At 42.1% G+C, this 27833-nt stretch overlaps 1 protein-coding gene across 2 annotated transcripts in view; it reads right to left on the bottom strand.

Moving 5' to 3' along the window:
* The window catches only part of Klhl6 (kelch like family member 6), a 69731-nt gene extending 44580 nt beyond the window's left edge, over positions 1–25151 (bottom strand). For both annotated transcript variants that reach the window (XR_007347918.1, XM_015499910.2), the window contains exon 1: positions 24727–25151. Coding sequence is in view for 1 of the 2 variants with exons in the window: in XM_015499910.2 (XP_015355396.1) it covers positions 24727–25019 (293 nt within the window). In the remaining variant the exon portion in view is untranslated. The remainder of the gene's footprint in view (positions 1–24726) is intronic.
* Between the last annotated feature and the right edge of the window lie 2682 nt (positions 25152–27833).

Consider the following 27833-nt stretch of genomic DNA (forward strand, 5'->3'; position numbering starts at 1 on the left):
TCAGGTTGACTAATACTGACAGTCTCTATTAACCCCAAACCCTAATAGTTCACAATTTAGCAGGGATATATAGGCACAAACAAAAGGCCATAAAAGACTATAATGTGCTGTGGAAGCCAGGAGTGGCTGCTCATGGAGAAGGAAAATTTTGATATGTGAAGGTTATGGATAGAATTTGCAGGTAAAAAAAACACTATGAGTAGAAGGGACATAAAGAAGAAGGGCAGATAAAAGAACCAGCAAATACAGATGATTTCTAACTTATAATGGTTTGACAGGATTTTTCAACTTTACAGTGGTGCAAAAGGCATAAACATTGGGCAAAAACCATTCTTCAAATTTAGATTTTGATCTTCTCCCCAGCTAGTGATATACAACACAATACTCTCTGAAAATGCTGGGCATTGGCAGCGAGCCACAGCTCCCAGTCACCCATGTAAGCACAATGGTAAAGGGTCATTATAAGCGTCTACATGTGATTCAGCTGGGGTCCACAGATTGAAAGGAGGTAGTAAGAGGAGTCTGGGAAGGTAAACCTGGGTCCTGATTGTGAAAGGTCCTGGAGGCAGGCCAGGGCACTAGGTTTTTATTCAGTGGACAATGGGGAGCCGTTGAATGTCCATAAACAGCAACAGAACTCAGAGAGAACATTTTTGACAGGTATATTCTCACCATAGTTTGCTGGTGATGGATGCCCCTGGAGTCAAGAATTAACTGCATCCAAACAGAGTTGCAAGGCTTGTGACAATGCCAGGGACATTTCCCAGAAAATGTATTAACCGAGGCAGTAGGCTGCTGGGGAACTTCTCTAGCTAGTTTTCAATGAACTCTATAAGTCTCAGATACCTGAACAACAGGTACAAATGAATATTGCCTGGAGAATAATTATCTCCCAGTCAAATCACTGAAATAGGAAGGTCCCAGAGTGGAGCCCTGGTATTAAAAAATAGGGGTCCCCAAACTGGGACATCCATTTAGACACAGAGGGGATTATATCCTTATGTCCTGCTCCCCATTCCTTTCCCACACCTCCTATTTATCACGACTGGAAATAAATTGTCTTAAAATGAATTGTAATCACTCATCTGTTTCCCTTCCCCTTTACCTAATATGTAAGACAAAGGTAGATTGTGGCTTCCCAGGATCAAACATCCAAAAGTCCAAACACACACACACACACACACGAGGGTGGAGGGATCATTTGACTTGCTGACTTCTCAAAGCTTTTGTTTTAGCCAGTGAGATCTTGCCCTCTGGTGTCCCTCTGTCCTCCTTTCTCTGTCCTTGTTGCTTTAACCAATGATGACCCTCCCACCCCTCCTTCCTCCTCCTTCTTCTGTCTTCCCCCAACTGGCGTCTTTCTTCTCACAAGACTAAGACAGCATGAAAGGAAGAGCAAATGTGAATTCCAGGGCTACCAAGTTAATAAATTCCAGCCTGGGACCAAAGAAGCAATGATGTCACTTGGGCAGGTGACCGATTTACAAGCCACTTTCTTCAGTCATAAATCTTCTTGGTCAGCAGCAGGGCGCTGTCTGCAGAACCACAATCATGTGCCTTTAAGAGTGATGTCATGCAGGTCTCGCCTTGTTGCCTCCTGATTTCATTTAAAAAATCCTGCTGGTCAACCATACAATGTCTTCTCAGCTAATGCCTCTCGCTTGGAGGAACTGGACAAGCTCAGGCTGTAAGCCTCCCTTTGTTGGAGTTTCTAGGGCAGTGCTGCTAAGTAGGTCTGTAATGACATATGTAATTTGACATGTCCCAGTCATCACACTTTTTAAAAATTAAAAAGAGATGAAGACCCATTTTAATAACCTATTTTGCTTAATCCAGTGTAGACCTGATATTACCATTTTGACATGAAAGGAATATTTTCAAATTACCAATAAGATAATTTATATTATTTTGCCACACTAAGTCTGCAAAAATCCAACATGTATATTTTAGACTTAAAATCATCTTTGTTGAGACTGGCCACAGTTCAAATGCTTGACAGTCACAAGTGGTAGTGGTGCCATATTAGGCAGCACAGTTCTACAGCATCAATCCTGCACAGAGTCAGGGTCACCCAGATCTGCAATTATCCCTCGATCATCCACATGAACATCCTATGTTCAAATACATGGAAAATAGGCCATTTAGTGGGCATGATCATGAGGTTGGATGAAGTTTCACATAACGGATGCAACACCTCTGGAAACCCACCAGCATCAAATTTAGAAATGCTATTTCACTTCAAATGTGATTTTAAGATTAGTGAAAGGTGAATTTTTTTAAAACCATATGCAGGTGCTCTTCAACATTCAATGGGTTCATGTGTCTCTAAACCCATAGTAAATTGAAAATATCATAGAATAAAAATGCATGTAATGAAGCCACTCAATGGTGGCAAATGCCTGTAATTCTAGGGGCTTGGGAGGCAGAGGCAGGAGGATCCCAAGTTCAAAACCAGCTTCAGCAACCTATCGAGTCCCCTAAGCAACTTAGCAAGACCCTGTCTCAAAATAAAATATAAAAAGGGCTGGGGATGTGGCCCAGAGTTAAACACCCCCGGGTTCAATTCCTGGTACAATCCCCACAAAAAATGCATTTTACACACCTAACCTACTGAACATCATAGTGTAGTAACACGGTGTGCTATTGAGCCTCTGTGGTTTAGTGTTGTGATCAAATGACTTACTGGGAGCTGTGTGGCTCAGAGCCACTGCCCAGCACCACAGCAGAATATGAGACAGCACATGGTGAACAGGGGAAAAGAATAAAACTCAAATGTCGAAGTACAATTTCTCCTGAGTGCACATCACTTTCATACCATCAAAAAATCAAATTGAATTATTGTTAAGTCGGGGACAATTTGTGATCTTCAACATTCAGAAGAAAACTAAGAAACCCTAATGGAGAGATGTTCTAACATTAATGAAGTATGTGTGGAAATGGTCTCCTGTGACACCTGACACACAGGAGGACTCTTAAATAAATAATATGTATTTCAATGTGATATTTTATTGGTCTCTCTGGGGTCACTTGGACTGTTATTTGGGCTGTCACTGCTAGATTCCCCATCCAAATTCTTTCTTGGATTCACAATCACTGGATAACATCCTGCCCCGGCTCAGCCCATACCAACTAGTACCTGGATTCTCCAGGAGAAGATCCTCCTATGCTAGGGATGTGTTAAGGGAGGAAGCCAAGTAAGACCAAAGTCATGCAGAAAATCACTTCAACCTGACCCTGCAAGGATCTGGAGACATGCTTCAGAGTGGTCCCAAAAGAGGCAAAGGCAATAGGCTATGACAGTGGGTACTGCTGATAGCCCTCAGTTAAGGCCAACCCAGGAGTAGGAAAATGCTCAGCACTTGTGGCTTTCTTTCTATGTGTGAATTGGATGTGCACAAGCAAAGGAGTTTTGGGGAGTCTAAGGGCAAGCAAGGAAGAAGAGTTGCTGGCTAGCTGCTGGAAGGCAGAGAAGGGCTGCAGTCCAGAGTAGGCTCCATGCTCAACACTCAGCACTCACTGCGGGACTCAGTGCAAGTGAAGAAACATCAGTTTGCTCCTCTGTTCAATGATACAACAGTCACTGCCTCCGTGAATTGTTTGGAAGAATAAGCAAGGTAATGTGCATCAAGTGGTTAGCACAATACCTGGTACCTGGTAAGCACTCAATCAAGGAAGGCCTTTCAGACCAGATCATAGACCTCAGCAGGCTGTTGGGAGATACCCAGAGGTATCTGGGAGGACCGTGCATCACTTCAGCTTGTGACCCTTGACCTGGCAGCATTTGGCCTGATGTGTTTGGATGACTGGTGTGACTGATGTCAGAGTTGCTATATTTCTGTCCACCATCCAGAGCCAGGGAAACACCAACACACAGGTTGCTCTACAGACATTAATTCAGTAACTGTGCCTGGGAGAAAGGAGGGAAGTATTCTAAAAACAGTGTCCTTCTCTCACATTTGATTCCCAAATCCCAGCATTTCACTGCTCTTTTCCAAGATGTTTTTGCTTATTTTTCTGCCACTTAAATAGACTGTCCTGGGCCATGGCCACCATACTGAATATGAATAAAGTGAAATTGGGGAGAAATCTATTTCTCAAAAATTAAATTTCTAGGCCTCCCGCTGCTCCCGCTGGGAGATCCAGGAAAACTGTGGTCAAAGTTTGGTCCTCACAGGTGATCAGCAATGGAACGGTGAACAGAACCTAGCATTTGGACTTGGTCCATAACTCAACAGTGCAAGAAAATCAGCAAGAGTTCAAGGCCAAATTTTGTATAGGTGGGGTGGAGGATGTCAGCTCAGCATCAGCCCTAAGTGTACCAGCCCACATTTTGTTCTCTGATCACACAGCTGGATTAATTGGTAACAATTTAACTCATAGCATACATTTAAGATATTGTATAATAAAAACTATTTCCAAAGATGCTGACCAATTCTCATAAGTTTCTTGTAAAACAGAGGTAGCTATTAGGATCCTCATTTTACAGCATAAACGGTCTCATAACAGTGAGCCAGACGCCTAGTGCAGTGAATCAGTGCTGACCCCAAAAAGCCTTAGCCAGCGAGCCCATCTCCCACATCAGCCATGAGAACATCCGCAGCCTGAAGGTATTCTGGGGTGAAGTCAAGCTCTGCCTGGGCCCCGCACCCTTCTAATCTCTACTGGGCCTACTCCTCACTTCATATCTCTGCCCCAATGTCACCTCCTCAGAGGCTCTCCCTGATGCTGTCCCCAAACCAAAATAGTCATTCCCTAACACCTTCACTTCCTTCACTTCCTGTATTTTTCTTCATAACCCTGATATCACCTACTTGTTAATTGGTTTAACAATTGTCCCCTGACTAGAATGTGAACTGATTGAGGGTTTGAGTTCTGCCATATTTGCTACTGTATCCCCAAGACTAGACCAGCGCTCCCACCCAGTAGGGAGTTGGTCTCCAGAAAAAATGAGGGAATAAGCAAATGAAGGAATGAGTCAACTTGTCCTTCCTAGTTCCTTTGCTTTTGTTTTTGACAGGAATCTGCCACTCCAAGAATGGTTAAGCACCCTGTAGAGGTCATGGATGGGGAGTCCTGCCCCACGTGCTCTCCACCCCCATGATGATGAACACATCACAGCCCTAGATCCCAGAGCCTGAAATTTGAGGAGGACACACATGCACTCAAGCATTCTACTTATAACTTTGATGAGTTCTAGGGGCTCCTGTAATTCTTAAACTCAGCAGCTCAGAACATTTCACCCAGCTCGACTATTTATAGCTCACTCACTCCCCAACCCACCATAGCTCTGAACTCCAAACACCAATCTAAGCCCTATAAACCCCATCATCTCCACTATCTTATACTGGCTTCCTCCCTGCCTGCCTCTACTCTATTCTATCTCCAACCCCATCACTATTCCCATTTATACCAAGAACTGACTCCTCTCCTTCACTGAGATAGATCTTCTGTGTTGGACTGGCTTTAACATTAGTTACAAAGTAAGTGAAGTTCTACTCAAGAATACAAGTGTCCAATGTGTATGCAATCAGTTAAAATAATGTTTCAAACTAGTCATCCTGTGCTGCACAATGACCACTATTGTTAAAAAGGGATTATTGGATATAAAACCAATGCAGCCAATCATAGGGGTTTCCACTGCAAACAAAGCAGGGAGTCAGCAGATGCAAGTGTGACCTGGTATGGCATGACATCACTCTGTATGCTTCCCAGCAACTCTAAGCTCAAGGCACTGAAATCTTCCACCTGCTGTTTTCCACATAGTCCTAACCAAGGGAAGCAAATAAACATTCAGTTCAGCCCAATTTCTGACTTCAAGCTGTCCCTCAGTCCTATCATGCAGATCCCATCCCAACACTAGAGTCCTGCTTACATCCTCGGCTTCCAGATACAGCAGCCTCAGGAGGTAGGTCACAAAGCATGTTCCCTGGCCCAGCTGCTTAGTACTTTGGGTACCCGTTAAGAACCCGGAATCCCAAACTCCATCTACCCCAGACCTACTGAATTAAAATCCTTGGCAGTAGGGTTAGGGAGATGTATCTTATTAGGCTTCTCTGGGCCCCACCTATAATTCCTTTGCAAGTAAAGCTGAAGAACCATTGCCCTAGAAAGAAGTCACCCCCACTCCTCTACACAGGCTCCCTTGGTTCACATCTGAGAAAGAGATTCAATAAAGATTAAAGTCAAGGAAAAAAATTGCTGCAGTGCTCGGGCAAACATGTCCCAGGAAAGTCCCCTCTTGCTGTAGAGTCTCCCTTTCACCTTCTGAGATCTAGCCTCCTAGAATCCTAGAATGAGAACGAATTAATCTCTTCTTCCTAACCTGCATAGCTCAGATGAAAGAAGGCCTCATCCTGGCCTCTTAGTCTTTCCCTAGTTTAGAGGCAAAGAAAAGGCACCACAGTTTATATTTGAGTAGTACAGTTCATTGGAGGCAGGAGTTCTGGAAGAGGGCTTGGCACCAAAGCTCTATTAATAATAATAGCATACAATTTTGTTCTTGTCTGCTGTGCACATGCAAACTGCATACAGCTGGAGTGATGCCTTCTGCTGAGGTGTGTATGTGGTTTGTCCCCCAGGGGTTCATGTATTGGAAGCTTGGTCCTCCTTGTGGTGGTATGTGGTGGTGAGAACTTTAGGAGATGGATCCTAGTGCAAAGTGATTAGGCTGATGTGGGTACTGCACTCAGAGGGAATTGAGGTGGTTCTCATGGGACACTGATGACTTCTCACAAGACAGTTATTGTAGGAGAGCAAAACTGGCCCCTCCCTAATGCTCTCTGGCTTCCTGTCTCACCATGTGTTCTCTCCCTCTAGCATGCACTCCCGCCATGATACACTGTTCCTGTGACACAGCCAAGGAGGCCCTCACCAAACCCAAGCCAGTGCTAGAACCCTACCCTTGAACTTCCAGAATGGTGAGCTTAATAGCTTCTTTTCTTTTTAAAGTATCCAGCCTCTGGATGTTTTGTTATAATAATGGAGAACTGACCACTACATCTTCAGAGAAGCATTTGAATATTCATGGCCATCTCTTTTTTCCAGTACAGATACAAGAATAACAATTCTCTACGTTTCTCTCTGGAGTTTGAAGTTAACTCTGAACCCCCAGCCACTGGCTGAGTCTTTGTACCAAGATGACAGATGAAACTGGAAACCCAGAGCTTCCCATCATGGACTCTAAGCATTACCAAACCTTAAAAGAATTGCTGTCTGCCATGCTCCTTGGCTAAGTTCACCACTCCTCAAGGACACCTGGACCTTTTGGAGATATCAGAACCTGGCCATATTACTATGGAACTAGAGTCCTTCAAGACCCACGGGACCACTGCTGATGTCTCAACATGCCATGTAACTCACTCCATTCAAATTTATAACAGAAAGAAGAGCTTGTTTTGTCCTGCACAACAAGGCTGGACAGAACATCAATCATAACAATGCTTGTGGCCAGGCTTCAGCAATGACTCAGTCTCAGAGATCGAATGGGCAATTCTTGTTTTGCCTGCCCAGCACCATTCCTATCCTTTTCAGTAGGAGTACCTGTATTTTCCATTGGGAGCTACCTCTCATCCTTTGTTAGCCTGGGATGTTTGGATGGGGCTGACCCTACCTCTTAGACCAGAAACGAACACATGTTATGTCCTCTATGCCACAGTGACTGGTTAGGGACAGACACATGACAAAGCTGATCTAAGCAAAGCCAATTCCAGAACTTTTCTGGAATTACTGAGGAACAGAAGCTCTCCTCCCATGAGATTGCTAAACTGGTAGAAATGAAAGTTCAAAGATACTTGCCTCCCTGTGTGAAGACCCTCCCTGGGAGAGGAAAGCAGTAATGAGAGAGAGAAAAAAAAATGCGACTGAGTCCTGATGAGATTAGTTTGAGGACAAGGATCAACTATACATAAAGCAATACTCCTGGATATCTTAAAATTACATGAACAAGCCAGGCATAGTGGCACATGCCTTTAATCCCAATGGCTCAGGAAGATGAAGCAGGAGGATTGTGAGTTCGAAGCCAGCCTCAGCAACTGGTGAGGCCCTAAGCAACTTAGCAAGACCCTGTCTCAAAATAAAAAATAAAAATGGCTGGGGATGTGACTCAGCGGTTGAGCACCCCTAGGTTCAATCCCTGGTACCAAAAAAAAAAAAAAAAAAAAATTACATGAACAAGAGTTGGATGTGTAGCTGGGTGATAGAGCACTTGTCCAGGATGCATGAGATCCTGGGTTTAATCTCTAGTTCCATGAAAAAACTAAAAGCATATGAACAAATTCCTTTTTTTCCTTTATGTTTGAACCAGTATTAACTGACTGACTGTCACTTGCAATGCAGAGTTCCAACTGATTCAACTGGACAAGAGAAATCCTGAACAGCAAAGGGCCCATGAAGATTATATTACAGGTGCCCAGAAAAAGTAAACCTTGAGTCCTGTCAACATTGTCATAAAGGTCCTTTACAATGTGGTCTGTGCACTTCCTTTCCCATCCTACAGTGCAGCTATACCCAGTGACTAGCAGTTTCCAATACGTTCACATCAGCACCCTGGGCTCCAGGCAGGCCTCTCTGATATACTTTGGTGGTCTGGTTTTAATATGTCTTCTCTATTAGACTAATAAGCATCTGAGGGAAAGGGATTAGATTTTATTTCTCTCTGAATTCAAATTACTGGCCCAGAGGAGACACTTCTAGTAGTTGTTGGGCAGATGGATGGATGGATGGATGGATGGATAGAAAGTAAGCCACACATACAATGTAGTCCCATACTTCAAGTAAGCCCCACAGATTTGCCTATTCGACCCCAAACTCCAAACCCACATTTCTCCTCTAACTGCTATGAGAATAAATAGCAATAAGTTCCTGGGAGACTTTGTCCAAGGCATGTGTCAAGGAAACATAATACCTAACAATTCTCTGAATTAGAATTCCATGTCCATTGCTGTTTATCCCAGGACCTAGAGATTTTTATATTACAGAACACAGTGGTTATTCTCTGCTTTAATTTGCTTTTGGTTTTGTACATCTCCCACATCTTTGCTGGTGATGAAAACCTGGCTTCCCCTAACCAAACACCACTTCCTTCACACTCCTCTTTTGTGAGCTTTGCTTAGATTCTCACTTCCCTATAGGGTCAGGAGCAAAGTCAGCATTTGTGCTTACTGTCCACTGTCACATCCTGACCAGGCTACTGTCCTGAAGGTTCCACATCACCTTCTTTTTCTGAACATTTTCCATCTCACCCTTCCCCCCAGGATGCCGGCTGGCTTCCCTTTGACCACTGTCACTGACCAGAATTCAAAGATTGGCCCTGTCTAGAGATATTTTGAACATTCCCTGGTTCCAACCACTTAGAAATTCACAAACCGACACTGGGTCCAGTCTTCACCCCAAGGTATTCAGATGTTGAGGCTCCCCTCATCAAAGCTATGCCTGTTGTGACAGGACAATGGTGGTCATATGTGTATTCCAGACTACTTTCTCCGACAGCTGTCACAGTGCAATCTGGATAGCCAGGCCTCCTCCTTAGCCTTTCGTGATACAGAAGCCAGAGGGAAAGGGGAGAAACGCAGGAGCTTCTGACAGGCAGCAGCTGTGAGGCCAGAGGTGGAGGAGGAGCCCCTGAAGGTTGTGCTAACCAGGGGTACCAGGACCCAGTCTCACTTAGTCCCTGCTACACTTTCCAAGTCTTGCATCCTAATGTGTACTGCAGAGAAAGGGGCTCCTATTTCTAACTGGTCCTCTGAGATAGAGGGCTATTGAAATTTTAAAGAAAAGCCTGTAATTCCAACTCCTAAGAGGCTGAGGCAAGGGGATTGCAAGTTCAAAGCTATTCTTGTCAGCTTAGTGAGACCCCGTCTCAAAATAAAAACCAAAAAGGACTAGGGTTGTAGTTCAGTGGCAGAGCACCCCTGCTATCAATTCCCAATACCAAAAACAAAAATTGAAAAAATTTTCAAAGGAAGATACCTTAAAACTAACACTGGTCTACTCCGGAGGTAAGGGAAAGAGATTTTAGTAATAACTGTAGTGTGAATCTCCTTCAAAGTGTTCAAAAATTGCAAGTTCAGAACTTGACTTACTTTTAAATTATTCATTATGTTTTGGGGCATTTCTCTAAAATGGGATGTGTGGGCACATGAAGGATTGCTAGGGTCACACTACCTCCTGTTTCTCTTCCCAATCTTGAAGCTCAGAGTCAACCCTCAAGGAAGTGTGACATCCGTTGTCTTCCAATCTTCCCACTCTCCATTCTTCCCCTTTCTCACTAGGCAGTGCAGCCTCTCCCTGGGGCCGTGGGAGGTCTGTCTGCCCTGCAGGCCCTCAGAGAGAACTCAGCATCTTAAGTCTGCCTCCCCAGGCCACCGCCTCTGCCTTCATTCTGACCCTTATCTCCTCTCACTGTAACTTCTTGAAACCACCTGAGGGTCTCCAAAGACTGATGGGACCTTGACCCTATAGGGAGATCTCAGATCATATTGTTTTTCTGTTTAACTTTTCCTCCATGGCTTCTCACTGCCTGTGACATGTGTTTCACCCCTCAGCTTCGCCCAACAAAACCTGTCATGACCTGACCTGCCCCTCTCCCTGACTACACATCTCCTTTACTGCACCTCTGCTCTTCTCCCTGTGGTTCCTGTGTTGGCCCTGCATGGTACCTCCTCCCCAGATGTATTTTCCTTCTCCCCTTCACTTGGCCCATTCTGGCCAATGCCTACTCATGCCTCAACTCTCATCTATTCTGGGAAGACTTTTATGACAGCTTTTTCTCTGGCTTGATATGCCCTCCTGTAGCTCCCATAGCCCTTTTGCAGGGCTCCATCGTGGTGCCTGTCACCCCATACTCTAAACATCGATTTACTCATCTCTCTCCCCTAACTAGGTTGTGTCTTCCAGGTTAGAAGGAACCATAACTCATTCACCTTTGCATACCTTATGCCAGGCCTAGAGTATGTAAGCACTTAGTAAATTTGGGTCCATTGGTTGACTATATGAATGGACAGATGAAATTTCCTTAAACCCACTCAACACTACAGTAACAAAAATTTAGTGTTTTGCATTCCCTCCTCTCCAGGTATTTGTACTCCAGGAGAGGTAATATGATCCAGGATTCTGCAACTGAAGGCTTGCCAATGAACAGTGGTAAGGTGAAGACATGTGGGAAGAAGGAGGACTTTCATAGAGCTTACTAAGAATTCTCTTCTCCATTTCTGGGTCCACCAGCAAATGAGACAGCCACCTCCCTCCAACCCAACCTGCTGTCCTGAGCCGTAAGGATGCTGTGAGACACCTGATACTTTCCTATCTCTTCCTAATCTCTACTCTCTTCTGTCCATTTGTGTGTGTGTTGTGTCTGCTAACCTCTCTTTCCAGGAATTATTCACTGGGCCTCTGCCCCTCCCACTATTTTCCTAATACCAAAATGTCTTGTTCTTCTGCCCTCTTTAAACCCAAGCTTATTCTACATGACATAGGGTCTTTTGAATTCAGTAAGCTCTTACTTGACCCCAGGACCTGAATCACTACATTCAAATCTGCTGGATGTTTTAAATCCTTGATGTATCTTGCTAGTTTTATTTTGATTGTGTTTTAAAGTCAGAGCAGTATCAACACTCCTGTAATTACTGTGACCTTCAAGCTTTCCACGAAATATACATGCAATGAAAGAACACATACCCTTACAGCTGGTGGGGGGCACACAGTTGCCTAAATGATCTTCTTTCATAGCAAGGAAGCATCTTTATATAGAGATGGACTTGCCAAAAAGAATTTAAGATGGCTTATCCTAAAGAAGGAGATGGGTTTTAAAATTCAAAGCAGTGCCAACCAAAATAAGAATTAAGTGATTAAAGAGGAAACTGTTATTAAAATTCAAGCTAAGGACAGCCAAAGCAAATACAGAAATATGGTAAGTTGGCTAGTGAAAGAAAAAAAAAACAGGATTTGATTCCTCTTTAGTGAACATTTGCTTCTCCTTTCATCCAGTGTCTTCCTTTTCTGGGAAATTCTCTTCTCCTCAACCAGTCCCACTCAAATTATGTTGTTCATGTGGGAGTTCTCACGTTTTTGCAGATGTCTCTGTCTCTTTTTCTGTCTGTCTTTCCTGATCTGATTCACTCTCTCTCTCCTTCTTCACACTCTCTCCCTGCCTCTCTCTTTTCTTTCTCCCTCTCTCCTCCCCTCCACCATACACAAACATCCCTCTTTGACCAATGGTGAACTCCTAAGCTGAGCTGATCATAGTGCCCCCTGATGGCAGCAATTGGTGGAAGAATGGGTAATTGAATGATACTGGACCAATCAGTTCTTTCCCAAGGACTCTTCAGACTCAAGATAAAGAAAGTCCTTCAATTTCCCTCTAGAACCAAAGCTGGGGGAAGTGAGTCTCAGATCTGCCAACAGGCAAGCTGCCAACCATGTGCCAGAACTTAAACTGAAAATTCCACATGAGACAAGTGAGAGGAGGAGAGAGAGCAATCTGATTGTGTTTGAGGACTTGGTTCCTCTTCTCCCTGGGCTCTGTTACATCCCAGCAATTCCTATGCTGTATGTTACCTCCTTGTCTAAGCTCATTTGAGTTGAGCTTCCATTCCTTGAAATGCTAACTAGTACGGAAACATTGAGCAACATGATTGATGGTAAGCTCCATGGCAGTTTTACCAAAAACACAACCATTGAGCATGTGGCCAGCCCTTCTCTTATGCCATTGGGTTTACCATATTAGCACTCAGTTCTATAAAAACATTTTAATGGAGGGACAGGTATCCATGGGCTTGATGCAGAGATGTGCTCATGACTTGATATGAATCATGGATGTATTTATCTGTTGTGATTTATTTGGGAGTTTACACACAAGATTATTCAAAATTGGAGAAGAATAGTTGTTCTGTTCCTGGTTGAAAGGAGTCCCACATGCTTAGACACCATGAGTGGAGGTGACAGAGAAACTAATTTAAAAATCAAAGGACCTGCCATAAGTAAAAATGAAATTATGTCATTTGCCGGAAAATTAATGAAACTAGAGACCATTATGTTACGCAAAATAAATCAAACTCAGAAGGTCAAGGAACATATTTTCTTTCATATGTGGAAGCTAGAGAGGAAAAGGGAAAAGAAAGGTAGGGGTAGATCTCATGAAAATCAAAGGGAGATCAATAGAGGAAAGGGACCATGAGTGGGAGATGGGGAGGAAGGACAGATGTGCCAGAGAGTGATACTGGATAAATTATATTGGTATAGTGTGTTCACGAACAAATATGTGATAACAAAGCCCATCATTATGTACAACTACAATGCACCAATTTTTAAAAAGTAGAAAAAAAATCAAAGGACCTGATTGCACTTCTGTTCTGAGAGCACAACTTCCCAGTGCTAAAAACAATTTTTTTAAAATTCCTACAAGAATCACCTACCCTATCGGCATAGCACATCTGTATCCAGATGATGATACGAGTAACCTGTTAAATCCTCAACGTTCGGAAACATTTTGGATTTTTTAAATGCTCTTTTCAATTTTTCCTGTGAAGGCAATACTTTATCATTCTTCCCTTTTCTAAAGCATGTGATAGCTTCCAAACTCTGTAAGGACTTCCTGCTCAGGCCTAGATGCTACTTCATCAGTAACTAAATCTGCAGGAGGAATAGCGAGGTTTTACTCACTTCTAACATTTACAGGGTGTCTGCTGAATGCCAGCCATTGCAGTAGTGCCAAGGACAATGAGACAAATAATGTAGTCACTGCCTCCACATAGGTCACATTTTTCAATCTATTTCTAGTCTACCCATGGCTGATGGCACCTTTGTGTCACATTCCCACAAGTGAACACAGGACTGCTCATGGTTTGGGGGAGAATAAGAGTGAAAGTGCTAATAATAACTGTCCACTTGCTTACTAGGATCTCAGAATCCATATCTCTAATGTGACAAGAGTCACAGAGTCCCCTAATGCCTGTATAGTTTTCATGGTACCTTAGTACCTATTCTGCATTCTATGCAAGCCTGGTCCATTTTAGGTACATATTATAGACACTTGTCAGTTTCCAGTTGTCCAACATCTGAAAGCCTCCCTAGGTGTAGTGAATTATCCCTCTGAATGAGATACAGTAACGGCAGAAGTCAGTTCCCACTCCAGTAGCTACAAAGGCCTGGTATTGTCTTTCTCAGTTCCTATTCCATCTAAGGCATTAACATGTAAAACTCAGCCCTGGTCAATCAGATAAATCAACTCCAGGCTCTGAACTGGGAGCTAGTGAGTCTAAGAAGCAGGGACAGAGGAGAGAGCCAGTTTTAGCAGAGGCAGCAGAAGCAGTAGCAACCTCCAGTTTTCAGAGAAAGCGATGCAGCATCAGCAGCGACTGCAGCTGTGCAGCTGTGGTCTCCAGGACAGCAGCAGCTGGGGAGTCCTCCCCACACAGTTCAGGGTGGCCTTGGGCTATGGTCCCGGCTGCTGCCTGACCTCCTTTGCACCTGTCTGTTTTTTCATTTTGGTTCTTCAGATTTGTTTGGGGATTGGGGGGGGATTTCCAAGTCCTACTATCATTTACATAAATTCCTCTCCTCAAATAAGCCAGAGTCGATTCCTGTTTACTGAAACTAAGAAATCTGACTTATTACTGTACATAAAATGTTTGCAGACAAATAAATTCACAAATAAATCCATTTTATTATTTGCATTTCATAGCAACTCACCAAGATAGGTAGACATAAACCACTAGCCTGACTGTATTGTAGGTACCATTGCTGAGCCCCAGACAGGCCAAGCAGTCCCTCCAAGATTTACACAGCCAGTAAATGGCAGCATCTGGACTCAACTTCCAGAGTACGAATTCTTTCACTAGACCAAGTAGTTTCTGGTGCTGGCCCAGTGATGGCCTATAGAATCTTGAGATCTTGTTCTTTCAGAGCGTGTGTTTACCTCACATACCCTGACCCACCCTCTTACTTCTTATTAAACCCTTTGCCCTAGATGGGTGTTCTCAGACATGCTGGGTCTTTGTTGCTTTGGGGTCTATTTGCTGAGACCTCAGACAAAAATTGGGATGAATGCTCTGACAGCATCCTGCCCATGCGTGTGTGTACCTGCACAGAGAGGTACTTTTTACATTTTCTCCTCATTTTCAGCTTATGCAGCCCACACTAGGTGCATGGGGGTTGGGGAGACTTAATGGTCTTACACTGGAAAACACCCTACTAGCCACATTTCTGTCCTCTGGGTTCAGATCTGTTTTCCCCATGGAAAAGTCATTCTTCCTATCCAAGTGAGTTCCACTGAAAGTGAAATGGAGACCATGCTATATACTTGTTATCTAACTGTTGAGATTGTAGTTATCTAACTGTTGAGATTGTTGTTGTGAGGGTTCAATGAAATCAAAGCAAAGCAAGGTGCCTGCCATGTAGTAAGTATTCAAAAAATGTCAGCCTTTCCATATTCTAAACTACAAAAAAATACTTAATACAAAGATTATCATGCCGCATCATTTATAAAAACAAAATTTTGGAAGCAACTTAAATGTCCACAGAGAGATAATGATCTCCATATTATGCATCTGGTAGCAAAATAAATAAATAAGTGATGATTACAAAACTATGGAATACCATAGGGAAAAAGATCGTAATGATGAGAGGGGGCAAAGCAAGATGCAAAACTGTATGAAAACTACATTTACAAATATGTAAAAACATGCATGTGAATAAAAGGTAGACAACACCACAATGAAACCTGTTAGCTTTATGAGGAAGTCCCATAATCCCTTACCCAAAAATCTTATAGTCACATGTGCTCTGGAATTCAGAATTCTTGTATTCAATATTATATAGCACCTCCAGCACAACTTAATTGAACGTGCTAGCATTACAGGAGAGAATATATCAACAGTTGCCATAAGTAGCCTTACCTCAGTTTAGGGCAGGTATCTCCATCAAATGACTACAGTTCAAGTCGGATTTGGTTGTCAAATAAATTATTAAAAAAAAAAAAAAACTTTTCATCTAGCAGCTCTTTGGAAATTTTGGAATTGCAGGAAAGTGATTATAAAGCTCCAATGCTTAAAATATTAACCACCTTATTGATTCTGGTCCACAATATTGGGAAATATTAAAAGTATAAAATACAGGACATGACACTGGTGATGTACCTACAATGACGGCCATAGTCCTCAACGCTTTCACCATTTGCCAGATTCTTAAATTCAGACTCAGCCTTGACTCATTCCTGTTTTCTTCACTTACTCTATCACCTAGATTTGCTGGCTCCTCTCTAGACACCTAACACCATTATGGAGAAAGAGTTAAAGATTACAACATGGAAACATAGCCTACAAGTAGCCTCTTGCCCCACTCTCTGCCTTCCAGTCACTGGTTAATAAGTAATAATGATAACAAATGCATGGACTATACCCACAATTCCCTTCTCATTCCTGACTTTATGCTTGATTGTTGTAGCTCGTGGGCTAAATCCCCTCAGGATAAGCTCAGGGAATGAGACCCAGAGACTGAGGTACACAGCAGGGGTCAGAATCCAGGCAAAGACTTCAGGCATCAGCAGCAACAAGAGAGTTTGCTGTGGATTCAGTCTCAGCCTGACAGCTTTTATACACCTATAGAAAGGGCCAGTCATCCTATGGGACTGAGGGAAGCCTTGTAACAGCTTCCTTATCACTATTACATCCCATTCTGACACTCACAGACCACTGTCACATAATATGCCATATTCTGTAATGATATGAGCCCCCCAAGTGGTGAGAAGCCCTGGTTTAGATAGAAACCCTTCACGAGGTAGGACTCAGAGCGCAGCACACACATCCCCTTCCAGTGACTGATTTGGGATCTGTCCAAAGGCATAACACAAATGGCAGCTTTATTGTGAACTTATAATAGATATTAGTAGTTTCATAAAATAAAGAATATATTAGAGATGTTAAATCTATACTTCCCCAAATTTTCTGCCATAAAAATATTTGGACATCTTGCCATTTGGCTGTTTGACATTTAAATGTATACAATAGGCTACTTTTTAAGATTTAATCTCTTTCACCCTTTTCTCGTCTCAACCAAACATTTTTCCCCCCAACTTCCTCATTCTTACAAAGACTTTTAAATAGACTTCCAAAAGGAAATACATTGTCTGAGTTACTAATGTACTCCCTATTTGGTTAACATGTTCCCACCCATTAGTCTCCTGGCATCACAAATAAATTCTTGAAATTGCTTCTCTATGTGTTTGTTTGGTTTAGGGACAGTTTGTGGCAGAAACAATGGGATACTTGGTAGCCAAAAAGGTTTTCTCCCTCATATAAAAAGTATCACAAAGCATTGGTTTCATTATCTCTTTAGCTAACAGAAATCTAACTAGACACAGAGTAATAAGAGCTATTGCCATATGCATCCTCTGCCTTTTGCTTAGTTCTTTAGGAGTAGCAGGTCTTTGCAAAAATCACCAATGATCACATGCAAGAGAGCAAGAAGAGCCAGGCATGGTGGCACACACCTGTATCCTAGCTATTCTGGAGCCTAAGGCAGGAGGATCTCGAACTTCAGGCCAGCCTGGACGACTTAGAAAGACCTTGTCTTAAGATTAAAAAAAAAAAAAGTTTTAAGGGTCATGGATAGAGCACTTGCCCTGGTTGATTCAATTCCCAGTACAATCGGGGTGGGGGGAGGGGGGACAAAGCAATACTCTGCCTTCCACTAGCTCATGACCTTGGGCAAGTTACTTAACCACTCAGGATCTCAGCTTCTGCTTCTGCAAAGTGGGGATGATAACAACACTTTGAAGTAAATATCTTAAAGATTAAACAAGATACTGTTATAAAGTACTTAGGTGCAATGCCTGATACCAAAGATAAAGCCCGGTGCAGCGGGGACAGAATGACAGCTAGTTTTATCAGTACCTCCTCTGAGAGTCACAGAAGACTAGACATAGAGCTGAGCCTGGAATGAATTCTACTTCTTGCCATCTCAGAATTCCTCCTGAGAACTGGGAAGGTAAAAAATTCAGAGAAGATCCATATGGAAGAAGCTGAAACCAAAGTGCCACTAAGACATCCTGAGCTGGTCCTCTCCAGAGAACCCCAGAAAGACTCTGGTACGCATGACCACCTTAGAAGACGAAGGTGGGATGCGAGGAGGGTCAGAATAGGACCAAACACAGGCACTAGTTGAGATTCTGTATAAAGAAGCAGTTTCATCTCGCTATGCTCAGATCACCATCCCCACCCCTCCTGTCAAAGGAACAATCACTTAAGGACTCACAAGGTTTGTTCTGGAGAAATTTAACCAACTCATGAACACCTGACACAACCTGTGTCCCCAAGCACAGAGGAGGGAGGGGAACCAGCAACAGGAGAATTAAATATACATCTAAAACCCAAAAAGTGATATACCCTGTCTTCTTCTTTTCCCAGAAAGCAAACAATGAATCTTATATCTTCCTAGGTAGGAATATGGAGATTTTTTCCTTAGAAAGATTGGTACAAAGAGCAAAAACCTTTAATACTAATATCTGGAAATTCCCAACAAAAAGTGTGCTCAATACCATGACTCCAGAGCAAAGCCTCACCACCCCCCATCCTAGCATCCATTAGCCTTTTAGTGCTTCACTCTTCACTTGTAAGTATGAATTGATATCTAAAGATCACTAGATATTTGAATATAGCCTTTGAAATAAAAGTTAGAGACTAAAAAGAAAAAATAGAAATGCAGAACCATCACAAGGAACAGAAGAAAAGTATTTTTTTAAAAAATATATATATATAAATCTCAAAGACATTAAGGAAAATACAATCCACATTAAAACAAGAACAGGATGTTGTCAAGAGCAACACTTCAGGGCTGGGGATGTGGCTCAAGTGGTAGCGCGCTCTCCTGGCATGCGTGGGGCCCAGGTTCGATCCTCAGCACCACATACAAACAAAGATGTTGTGTCCGCCAAGAACTAAAAAATAAATATTAAAATTCTCTCTCTCTCTCTCTCTCTCTCTCTCTCTCTCTCTCTCTCTCTCTCTTTAAAAAAAAGCAATACTTCATAAAATAAGAAAGGGCCCTTGGAAATTAAAACTGAGATCCTAGCAGGTGGGAAGACAAATTTGAGAAATATAACTGGAGAAAGTAAAATAAAAAGATAAGATGATGAAAAATAGAGGAAAAAAGAGAAGAAATCTAGAGGATTAGGAATCTATATCAACTGAACAGGTGATCCAAAACTAGAGAATAAAGAAAAAGTGGACAGATAATTACTATAAAAAACCCAAGAAAATTTCTTAGAACTAGATGATATAAGTCTTCAAGTTAAAAGGTGCCATTAAATGCATATCAAAGTGGTTGGAGGAAAATACCTGGAGAGAGAGAGAGACAAACACATAAACATAACCATGAAACAAGGAAGTACTGAGGATGGAAATGTATTCCATGTATGTATAATTATGTCAGGATGATATTATGTATAACTATAATAAAAACATTTTTAAGAGAAAATCCTATTTTCTAAATTTTTTAGAATTTTTTTAAAAATTGTTTTTTAAAAATCCTAAAAATTTCCTAGAGAGAAAAAAGGATCACAGACAAAGGATCAGAAATCAGAAGAGCATCAAACTTCTTCATAGCAATAAAGGAATCCAGAGACAATGTAGCAATACTTTCAAAATCTGGAAGGACAATTATTTTCAAGAATTCTCAGTGGTACATGTCTCTAATCCCAGTGCCTTGGGAGGCTAAGGCAGGAGGATCCAAGTTCAAGGCCAGCCTTAGCAATTTAGTCAGACCCATAGTGGCTTAGTAAGACTCTCAGCAACTTAGTGGGCCCTATCTCAATTAAAAAATAAACCGGACTGGAGATACAGCTCAGTGGTAAAGCTCCCCTGGGTTCAATCCCCAGCACCAAAAAAAAAAAAAAAATCTATATCTTAGTATATTAATTTCATATAGCTATTGTAACAAACTACTGAAAAACTGCAAGCATGGTGGCTTTTTTTTTCCCCCAAGTCCTGGGGATTGAACCCAGGGCCTCACGTATGCTAGGACCCTAGGTGAGTGCTCTACCACTGAGTTACATTCCCAGTCCCAATTCTGTTGCTTTTGAAAAAACAAAAATTATGGTTTTGCAATACAGCAATCAGAAATGCAAAATGGGTTTCACTGAGCCCAAACCCAGGAATCAGCAGAACCATGTTGCCTGTGGAGGCTAAAGGAGAGAATCTGCTTTCTTGCTCATTTCTTCTTCTAGAAATTATCAACATTCCTTGAGCCCTTCTTGCATCTTCAAAGCCAATCACTCCAACCTTTGCTTCCACTGCCATGGCTCCTCACTCCAACTCTGATCCTCCTGCCTCCCTCTAGTAAGGATTGGTGATTACATTGAGCCCAGCCAGACAATCAAGGATGATCTTCTCATCTCGAGATACTTAACTTAATCACATCTGCAAAGTGCCTTTTGCCGTTTAAAGTAGCATATTCACAGTTCCAGGATTAGACATAGATGTCTTTGGGGAACCATTATCAATCTCTGTATCGAGTGAATAGAGATATTTTCAACATACAAAGCCTGGAAAATTTACCTTCCATACACCCTTTCTTAGGAAGTTATTGGAGGATATGTTTCATCAGAGTAAGAAGGAGAGAAGAGAGGGGGATGAAGAGAGAGAGGCTCTATGTGACGAAGCAGAGAGTCAGAGAGAGTTTGGGGGATGGTGGGAAGCAGCTGGGCAATAGCTGGGCTGCAAGTCCAGAAAACATGTGCTGGATATGAGAACTTGGGGTGGGGTGGGGATGGAACTGGTAGGTTCTTAAAGAGCATGATGAGAAACTGTGAGAAAAAGACACTTCAAAAACTAAGCAAATGAAAATGAAAAAAAAAAACTAAGCAAATGGAAAAAGAAATGGATTTTTTTTTCTTTTTTGTGGTGCTGGGTATCAAATCCAGGGTCTTGCAAATGCTGGGCAAGTACCCTACCATTGAGCTGCATCCCTAGCCCAGGAGTGGACTAGTAACTTCAAACAAAACAAAAATGTTTACAAGGGGCTGGGGCTGGGGCTCAGAGGAAGAGCGCTTGCCCAGCATGCATGGGGCACTGGGTTGGATCCTCACCGGCACATGAAAATAAAATAAAGGTATTGTGTCCACCTACAACTAAAAAATAAATTTTAAAAAAAAAAACTTTACAAGGAAGGAAATATATTGTATTATTTGGCTCCACAGGAAATACTATATTCACGAACATGATCATGTAAACTCAACAGAGATTCAGCAAAAAGTTTACAATAACATTATGTTAAGAGACAACAGAGAAGACTGAGGTTGTGGCTCAGTGGTAGAGCACTTGCCTAGCACGTGTGAGGTACTAAGTTATTGAAAAAATAAACAAATAAAGTTTAAAAAAAGAGAGACATTGGGGAGTGTATGGTAAGGGAGTTAGGTATAAATGCTAAGTTCTTATCTGAAATAAACATATTATATCTAATATTGAGAAATCAAGAAATAGCATAAGTATATTTTTATAGAAATATAGAGATAAAATAGAAAAAAAGAAGTTGAAAATGGTGGCCTCTGGTGAGCAAAACTGAAGGATAGAGGGAGTGAGGAGGAATTTTTGTTTTTCATAATTCTATTTGACTTTTTGTTAACTATTTGCATGTCTTTGATAAAAAAATGAATTTTAATTTTTAAAAGTAAACATGATAATTTGAAAGACAATATAAAGAGACAGTTCACAAAAGAAGAACTTCAGATCACCCTGAAACACATGACCTTATTAAAATAAGAGATATGCAAAAATAAAACTAAATTGAGATATTCTTTTTCATCTATCAGCTGGCAAAAATTCAACGGTTTAACAGAAAGACAAATACCATGTGATCTCATTTAAATGTGGAACCTAAGACGATTGAACTAATAGAAGCAGAAAATAGAATGATGGGTGGCAGAGCTGGGGCTGAAGAACTTGGGATGATGATAACCAAAAGGTACAAAACCTCAGTTCAATGTTCTCATTGCAAAAGATGTTAAATGTTGAGGTGATGATGGGTTGATTGGCTTGATTTGGTCATTCCTCATTGTATTAAAAAACCATAGCATCTCTTATATCCTGTAAATATATTCAGCTCTAAGTTGTTGGTGTATAATACAAAAGCTCAATAGTTTGATACTACTCTATTTTGATAAAATCATGGAGAATATAAAGTGATTCAACCTGTCTCCGACAGAAGTTGACCAAATCTCTTACAACTGCAGATGCATTAACTTAGCAACCATTTTCCAGAAGTGCATCCCCAGATACACTTGCACGCATATGAAATGGCACATGCATAAGAGTATTCGTTACAACATTGTCCACAGCAGCAAGAGATTCCAAACCAAATATCTGTCGGTGCAGGACTGGTTAAGTAAACTATAGTCAGCCATTTAGAGCAAAGTGTTTATTTTCTCAATGAAATAAAGGGGGAAAAGCCTATATAATTTTACAGCCAGCTTCCAAACCCTCCCAAAGCCCAGAAGGCTGTGTGGGGAGCCTCTTTGGCCTTCTTAAGTCTGAATATAAGAAGATGATTTTCAGCTACAGATGATTTTCAAAACCTTAGAAACAGCAGGAGAGGCAGGGAGGCAGTGTCAGACTCAATCTCAGTCTTCGTTCCAAAGCCTAACTTGGCTACTTTCTTATTAAGCTCCTCCTCTGTAAGATGGGGATGAAATCCCTACCTTGCTGCATTGTTGTTCCCATTAAATGGGTTAGTGTATGTGACACTGGTGGCACAGGGCTGGCCCACACAAAAGGTTCAACAAAAAGAAGCCATTACTAATAGTAGTACTGAAAAAAGAATCCTGTCTCCATATCTGTTCATTACAGAAGAAAAGCCACATTGGAAATCCCTAGATACAGATCTAAAGTCACTGCTCTGAAGATTAGAAGGCATTTCCCCTCATGACCAGACAGTTTGGGAAAAAACTCTGCATACATGGAGAGACAAGTTCATCCCTGTGTGCCTCCAACTTCTCATTGCCACCACCTCCTCTGAGGGCTGGCAGAGACTTGCCCTAAGTGTCCTCGATCAACAGGGATGGAAGGATCTGAGCCCAGACACCTTCTGTTTAGCAGAATAAAACCCAAGGACTAGAAGAGAGCAGTGATGTGCCGAGGGCACACAGCCAGTGGTCCTGTCCCATAGGCTGAGCCATTAACAAAATTACTAACCAGGTATACATTTTATTTTAGCATTTTCCCAGTGACTCAAAACAGAAAGAATGACTCTAAAACAAGTACCCAGGGCATTGAGCAAAATTAGCTTTCATTCACCCCCAGAAGGTCTGTGATCAATTGTGAAAGCAAGTGATTGATACTATTGGATTATCTATGTCCACACATTTTTATGGCTATGACTGCACTCTACTTTCTAGGCTGTGAAAAGAAGCCCAAAACTTGCATTGCATTAAAAACCAGGACCTCTAGAATGTACAGATTCCCTGCTGCAATAATGACCAGATATAAAATGTTGGGTTTCTATTTCCTCATCTGTAAAAGGGGACATCAGTTATCTCTATCATACCACTACAAAAATAAAATCAGATAACTATATCTACCGGGTGTATAACAGGCACGAATTTCCACAAACTCAAGATTATCTCCTTACCTTATCAACATAGGGGAGCTACTCCATCCCACAATAACCAGCCAACCCTGCTCTTTGAATTCCAGAGAGACATTTTTTCCCCTAAGTACCTCAAAAAAATAAAAACATAAAATGCCTTCCAGGATACTTGATTTCCTCAGCCAGAACGGAGAGTTAAAAAGAATCTTGATAAGAAAAATGATAAAGGTATTTCTTTTTCACATTCCCAAAATACCTTCTGCATTCACACTGTCTTCATGGACTGGTTCCCTGCCTGAGTCCCTGTTCACGTGGACAATGCTGGATCCAGATGTGTTCACTGGGTTCTTGATTCTCCCACTTTCCTACTGCAGGGATTTGCTCATGGTAAACCCTCAAAAAGTAATTCTTAGTGGAACAAAGCAGAATGGGGTGAAGAATTTCAATGAAGATATATGAGAGTCCACCATATGCCAGGCACTCTGTCAGACCCTTTTCACCCTCGTGTTTAATTATTGCAAGAATCCTGAGAGGTAATCATCACTGTCCTCATCTGACAGGTAAAATTCAGAACATTAAGAGACTCCCCTCCGTCCAGTCTCAAGGTCAAAAGGAGACCAAATGGGATGGAACCCAGGTCTCCTGACGCCAGGTCCTCCCACTGTTGAGGCCACAGATCTGTTGGAACCAGAGCCTTTTGCATCTAAATTTCCCACCACCTCCCACACACACCCAAAGGCCCTTAACTCGATAACTTCAAAAGAGGGGCCACATCCTTTTCTCTATTTCTGTTGATGAATAAAGACATCATTATTTTTCCAACATGTTAGTCAGAACAAAGACAGGGTAAAAAATCCCCATGACTTAAGTCATATCCCATCCTCTGGAACAAGGACATACATATACACAGAAAGTTCACCGTTATTTATAAACATTGCTTTTAAATGATGCCAGTCTCTCTCAAAATGTGGCCTACATCCTAAAATCTAAAGTTCAATACCTCCCTTTCTTGTACTTTTACGTATACACACAAACCTCAATAGATGTATATAAACCATAAATGTGAAAGCAAACTAGCTAGCTTGGGCTTTCACATCAACACTGATTTTCTTTGCAACCTGCACCCAGATTGGCTCTGGTTCCAGGCGCGCTGACCTGAAGTAGTTGCTGGCCGCAGCAAGCACCACGCGGTGGCAGGAGAATTCCTGAATGTCCACACACAAGATGACATCTGTCAGAGCGTTTTCCACTCGGAGGGTCTCCAGGCCGCTCTGAAGAATTAAGGACAGTCCTGAGTCGTCAAATTTCACCTTCTCCCCATTTAAGATTTCTACCAATTCTCCACTTTTCTGGGAGGGCTCTTCTGTAGAGGGTGCCAGGGGCCCTTCCAAACTCTTCTCTACCACATCGCCCATGGTCCAGGATCCCCTTTGTCCCGCCATGGACATCCTGACTGAAGGAGCGCCCAAGTTTCAGGCAGGTCACATTGCAGAAGCTGAGCGGATTTCCTGTGCAGGGCCCTCCACTTATCACCAGCTGTCACACGCACATAACAGGAAGTCTCGCACTTTCTCATCCTGTTACTACAAACGCCAGCAACTCCCTATTCTTCTTCTTTCTGTGAATTATCACAGACTTAGAAATTACTTAGAGTGGGCATGTAGGAGGGAACTCTAGGGGAGAAGGGGTGGCTTCTCAGAGTCTCCCACTCTTCAGAAGTGGTTATTTTGGTTCATCTCCCACCTCACATCCGTGAGCAGGAAGCTCTGGTTATTTACATTTGTATTCCGTGTGCTTTGAGAAATCCCACCTATCTCTGTAACATTCCTGATGCTGCTGGCCCTACACATCTTGGGTCTTCACCTTCCTCCCTGCACAAGGAAAAACGTCATTAATGTCTCCCACCCAAAACACACGTCTATTGTTTTGAATATACTTCTATAGGAAGAAAAGAAATCATTTCCAGAAACTCCATCCCCAGGGTCTTCTCTTAGAAAACCAGTTAGGGTAGTTTGACACCTGATGACCCTAACAAGTCTTAAATTGGCCCCATCTCACAAAACAGCAATAGACCATGTCTCTAAAGGTCATAAAGTATGTTTGTTATCTCTGTAGGTCTCTATTACTTAGCAATAGCTATCATTTGAAATACCACTATATCCTAGGGAATTTATAGGACTAAGTGTATCTTAACCCATATAGTAATTCAGTGGGGCAGATATGAATTTCCTCTTTTTATAACTAAGGAAACTGAAGCTTAGATCAAATGAGTGTCAGGGTTCAAACACTCCTGTTTGGCTCCAATGCCTCTGTTTCCTACACCACCATTAGCTACCAGGGCTGAAATATCCTGTTGGCCCTGACTCCTCTGTCTCCCATAGATGGAACTTTAGGGCTTGCCATGGCTGCAACAGTCCACAGCACCTCAACAAAGTTCTACTCCTGCTTTCATCCACCCTCAGGCAGTTGGGAATATTGCCAGTCCTCCTGATGGATAAGAGTCCATCCCTTCCCACAGTCAGAGGTATTCAAAGTCCTCTCCAGGAGGTCCAGTTCTGCCTTGCTCTCTTTTATGGATCCCTGCTCCTAACATCAGGGTCTTGATATTCTTCCAAACTTTATTCTTTATCCTAAGTTCTCTCAATGAAGATGCTTTGGGCTTCAGTAACAAAATAGCCTATCAAAAGAGGTTTAAATACTAGGAATTTCATAGTAAAAGAAGGCAAAAGCAATGAGTCCCAAGTTTGATTCAGCATCTCAGCGCAAAAGGACACAGGATTTTTCCATCTTTCTACTTCCTTACTCTCATCCTATGAAGATGTCCCCTTAGTGTCACATAATAGTTTCCACAGTGCCAAACATCATGTCTTCACAAAATCCCAATCCAAAAATCAGGAGGAAAAATCAGGCAGGCCTTGTCTCCTCCATCTCTTTTTACCAAAGGAAAAGATTTCTTAAGATCCCCATCAGACTTCTGGACCACTTGGCCACTCCAAATCAATCTTAGGAAATACAGAAGGATTATGGCTATTGGGAGGGACTAGATATTATTCATCTCCTGGTACTAGACCACATTTTCCAAGATTGAGGAACAACCATCTGATAGCTGAACAAAATCAGATCCCAATAACACATAGAGGGGGAAGGAGCCACCCCCTGTGCCTCCACAGGGCACACACAACCCTCTCTTGTCCTCTGGGTCTTGACTAGGAGACTCGACTTCCACCTACCTGATTTTAATTCCATCCTCCAGGAGGGGTGAGGACAGCACACAACCCATCCCTCTCATGCCTTATCTCTTGGAACCTCTCAAATTATAAACAACATTGGCCACACTCAGCTCCACCCACCTCAAATAAAGAATAAACTCGATTCCTCATTCATGACAGAGCTGTTTACCAAATTCCCTTATTATTTTTTATGTTCCCTCCTCCAACATGAGCAGATTCTGTTTCCTTCCACTCCCCTTCCATTTTCCTCTAGGAAAGCACATACAGAGATATACTAAGGGCATGATTATATCTATGATCAGATCAATGGTAAAAAATAAATTAAAAATAAAACACAATCAGTTTGGCATCTATGTCAACGTGGATATACTCTGAGATTCAGCATGACCTGGTAAATGTTCTTCATGGGTACAAATTCTGTCCTGTGGAAATTTTACTTCCCTACAGGGCAACAAAACACACAAGCTATTGGCAAAATCTTTACTAGTGAGAAAATAATTGTATTTTGCTAGGCTAGTTGGCTCTATAATCTCACATAAAATAGGTTCTGTTCCCACAGAAGTGGGATGCTTCAAAGAAAAATCTTTATCCCAAAGCCATGATTGCATATTCTGACTCTAGTCAGTTGTCTCCTTTAACACAAATTATAGTGATAAAAGAAAGTTTTAAGTCAGGTACAGAGGAAGAGTCATTGTCTTCCCACATTAATTTATTGCTGCTAAGGCTATCATTCATGGACATTAACTATGTTCCAGGGACTATAATAAGCACTTTTTATGGTTTTGCTATGAGCCTTCCCCTGTGTTTCTGCAGGAATATTCAGAGGTAAAATGATTGAATTATGAGAGCTGTATCTTAATCAGTCCATCCTAGTTTGAATGGACTGAGTGATCACTGTTGGCAGATGGGGCATGGCTGGAGGAGGTGGGTCACTGGGAGAATGCCTTTGAAGACCCTGAGGATGGACTCTCTCTCTCTCTCTCTCTCTCTCTCTCTCTCTCTCTCTCTCTCTCTCTCTCTCCTGATCACCAT

The sequence above is a fragment of the Marmota marmota genome, unplaced genomic scaffold, assembly GCF_001458135.2.
Source record: "Marmota marmota marmota unplaced genomic scaffold, marMar, whole genome shotgun sequence".
Taxonomy (NCBI): domain Eukaryota; kingdom Metazoa; phylum Chordata; class Mammalia; order Rodentia; family Sciuridae; genus Marmota; species Marmota marmota.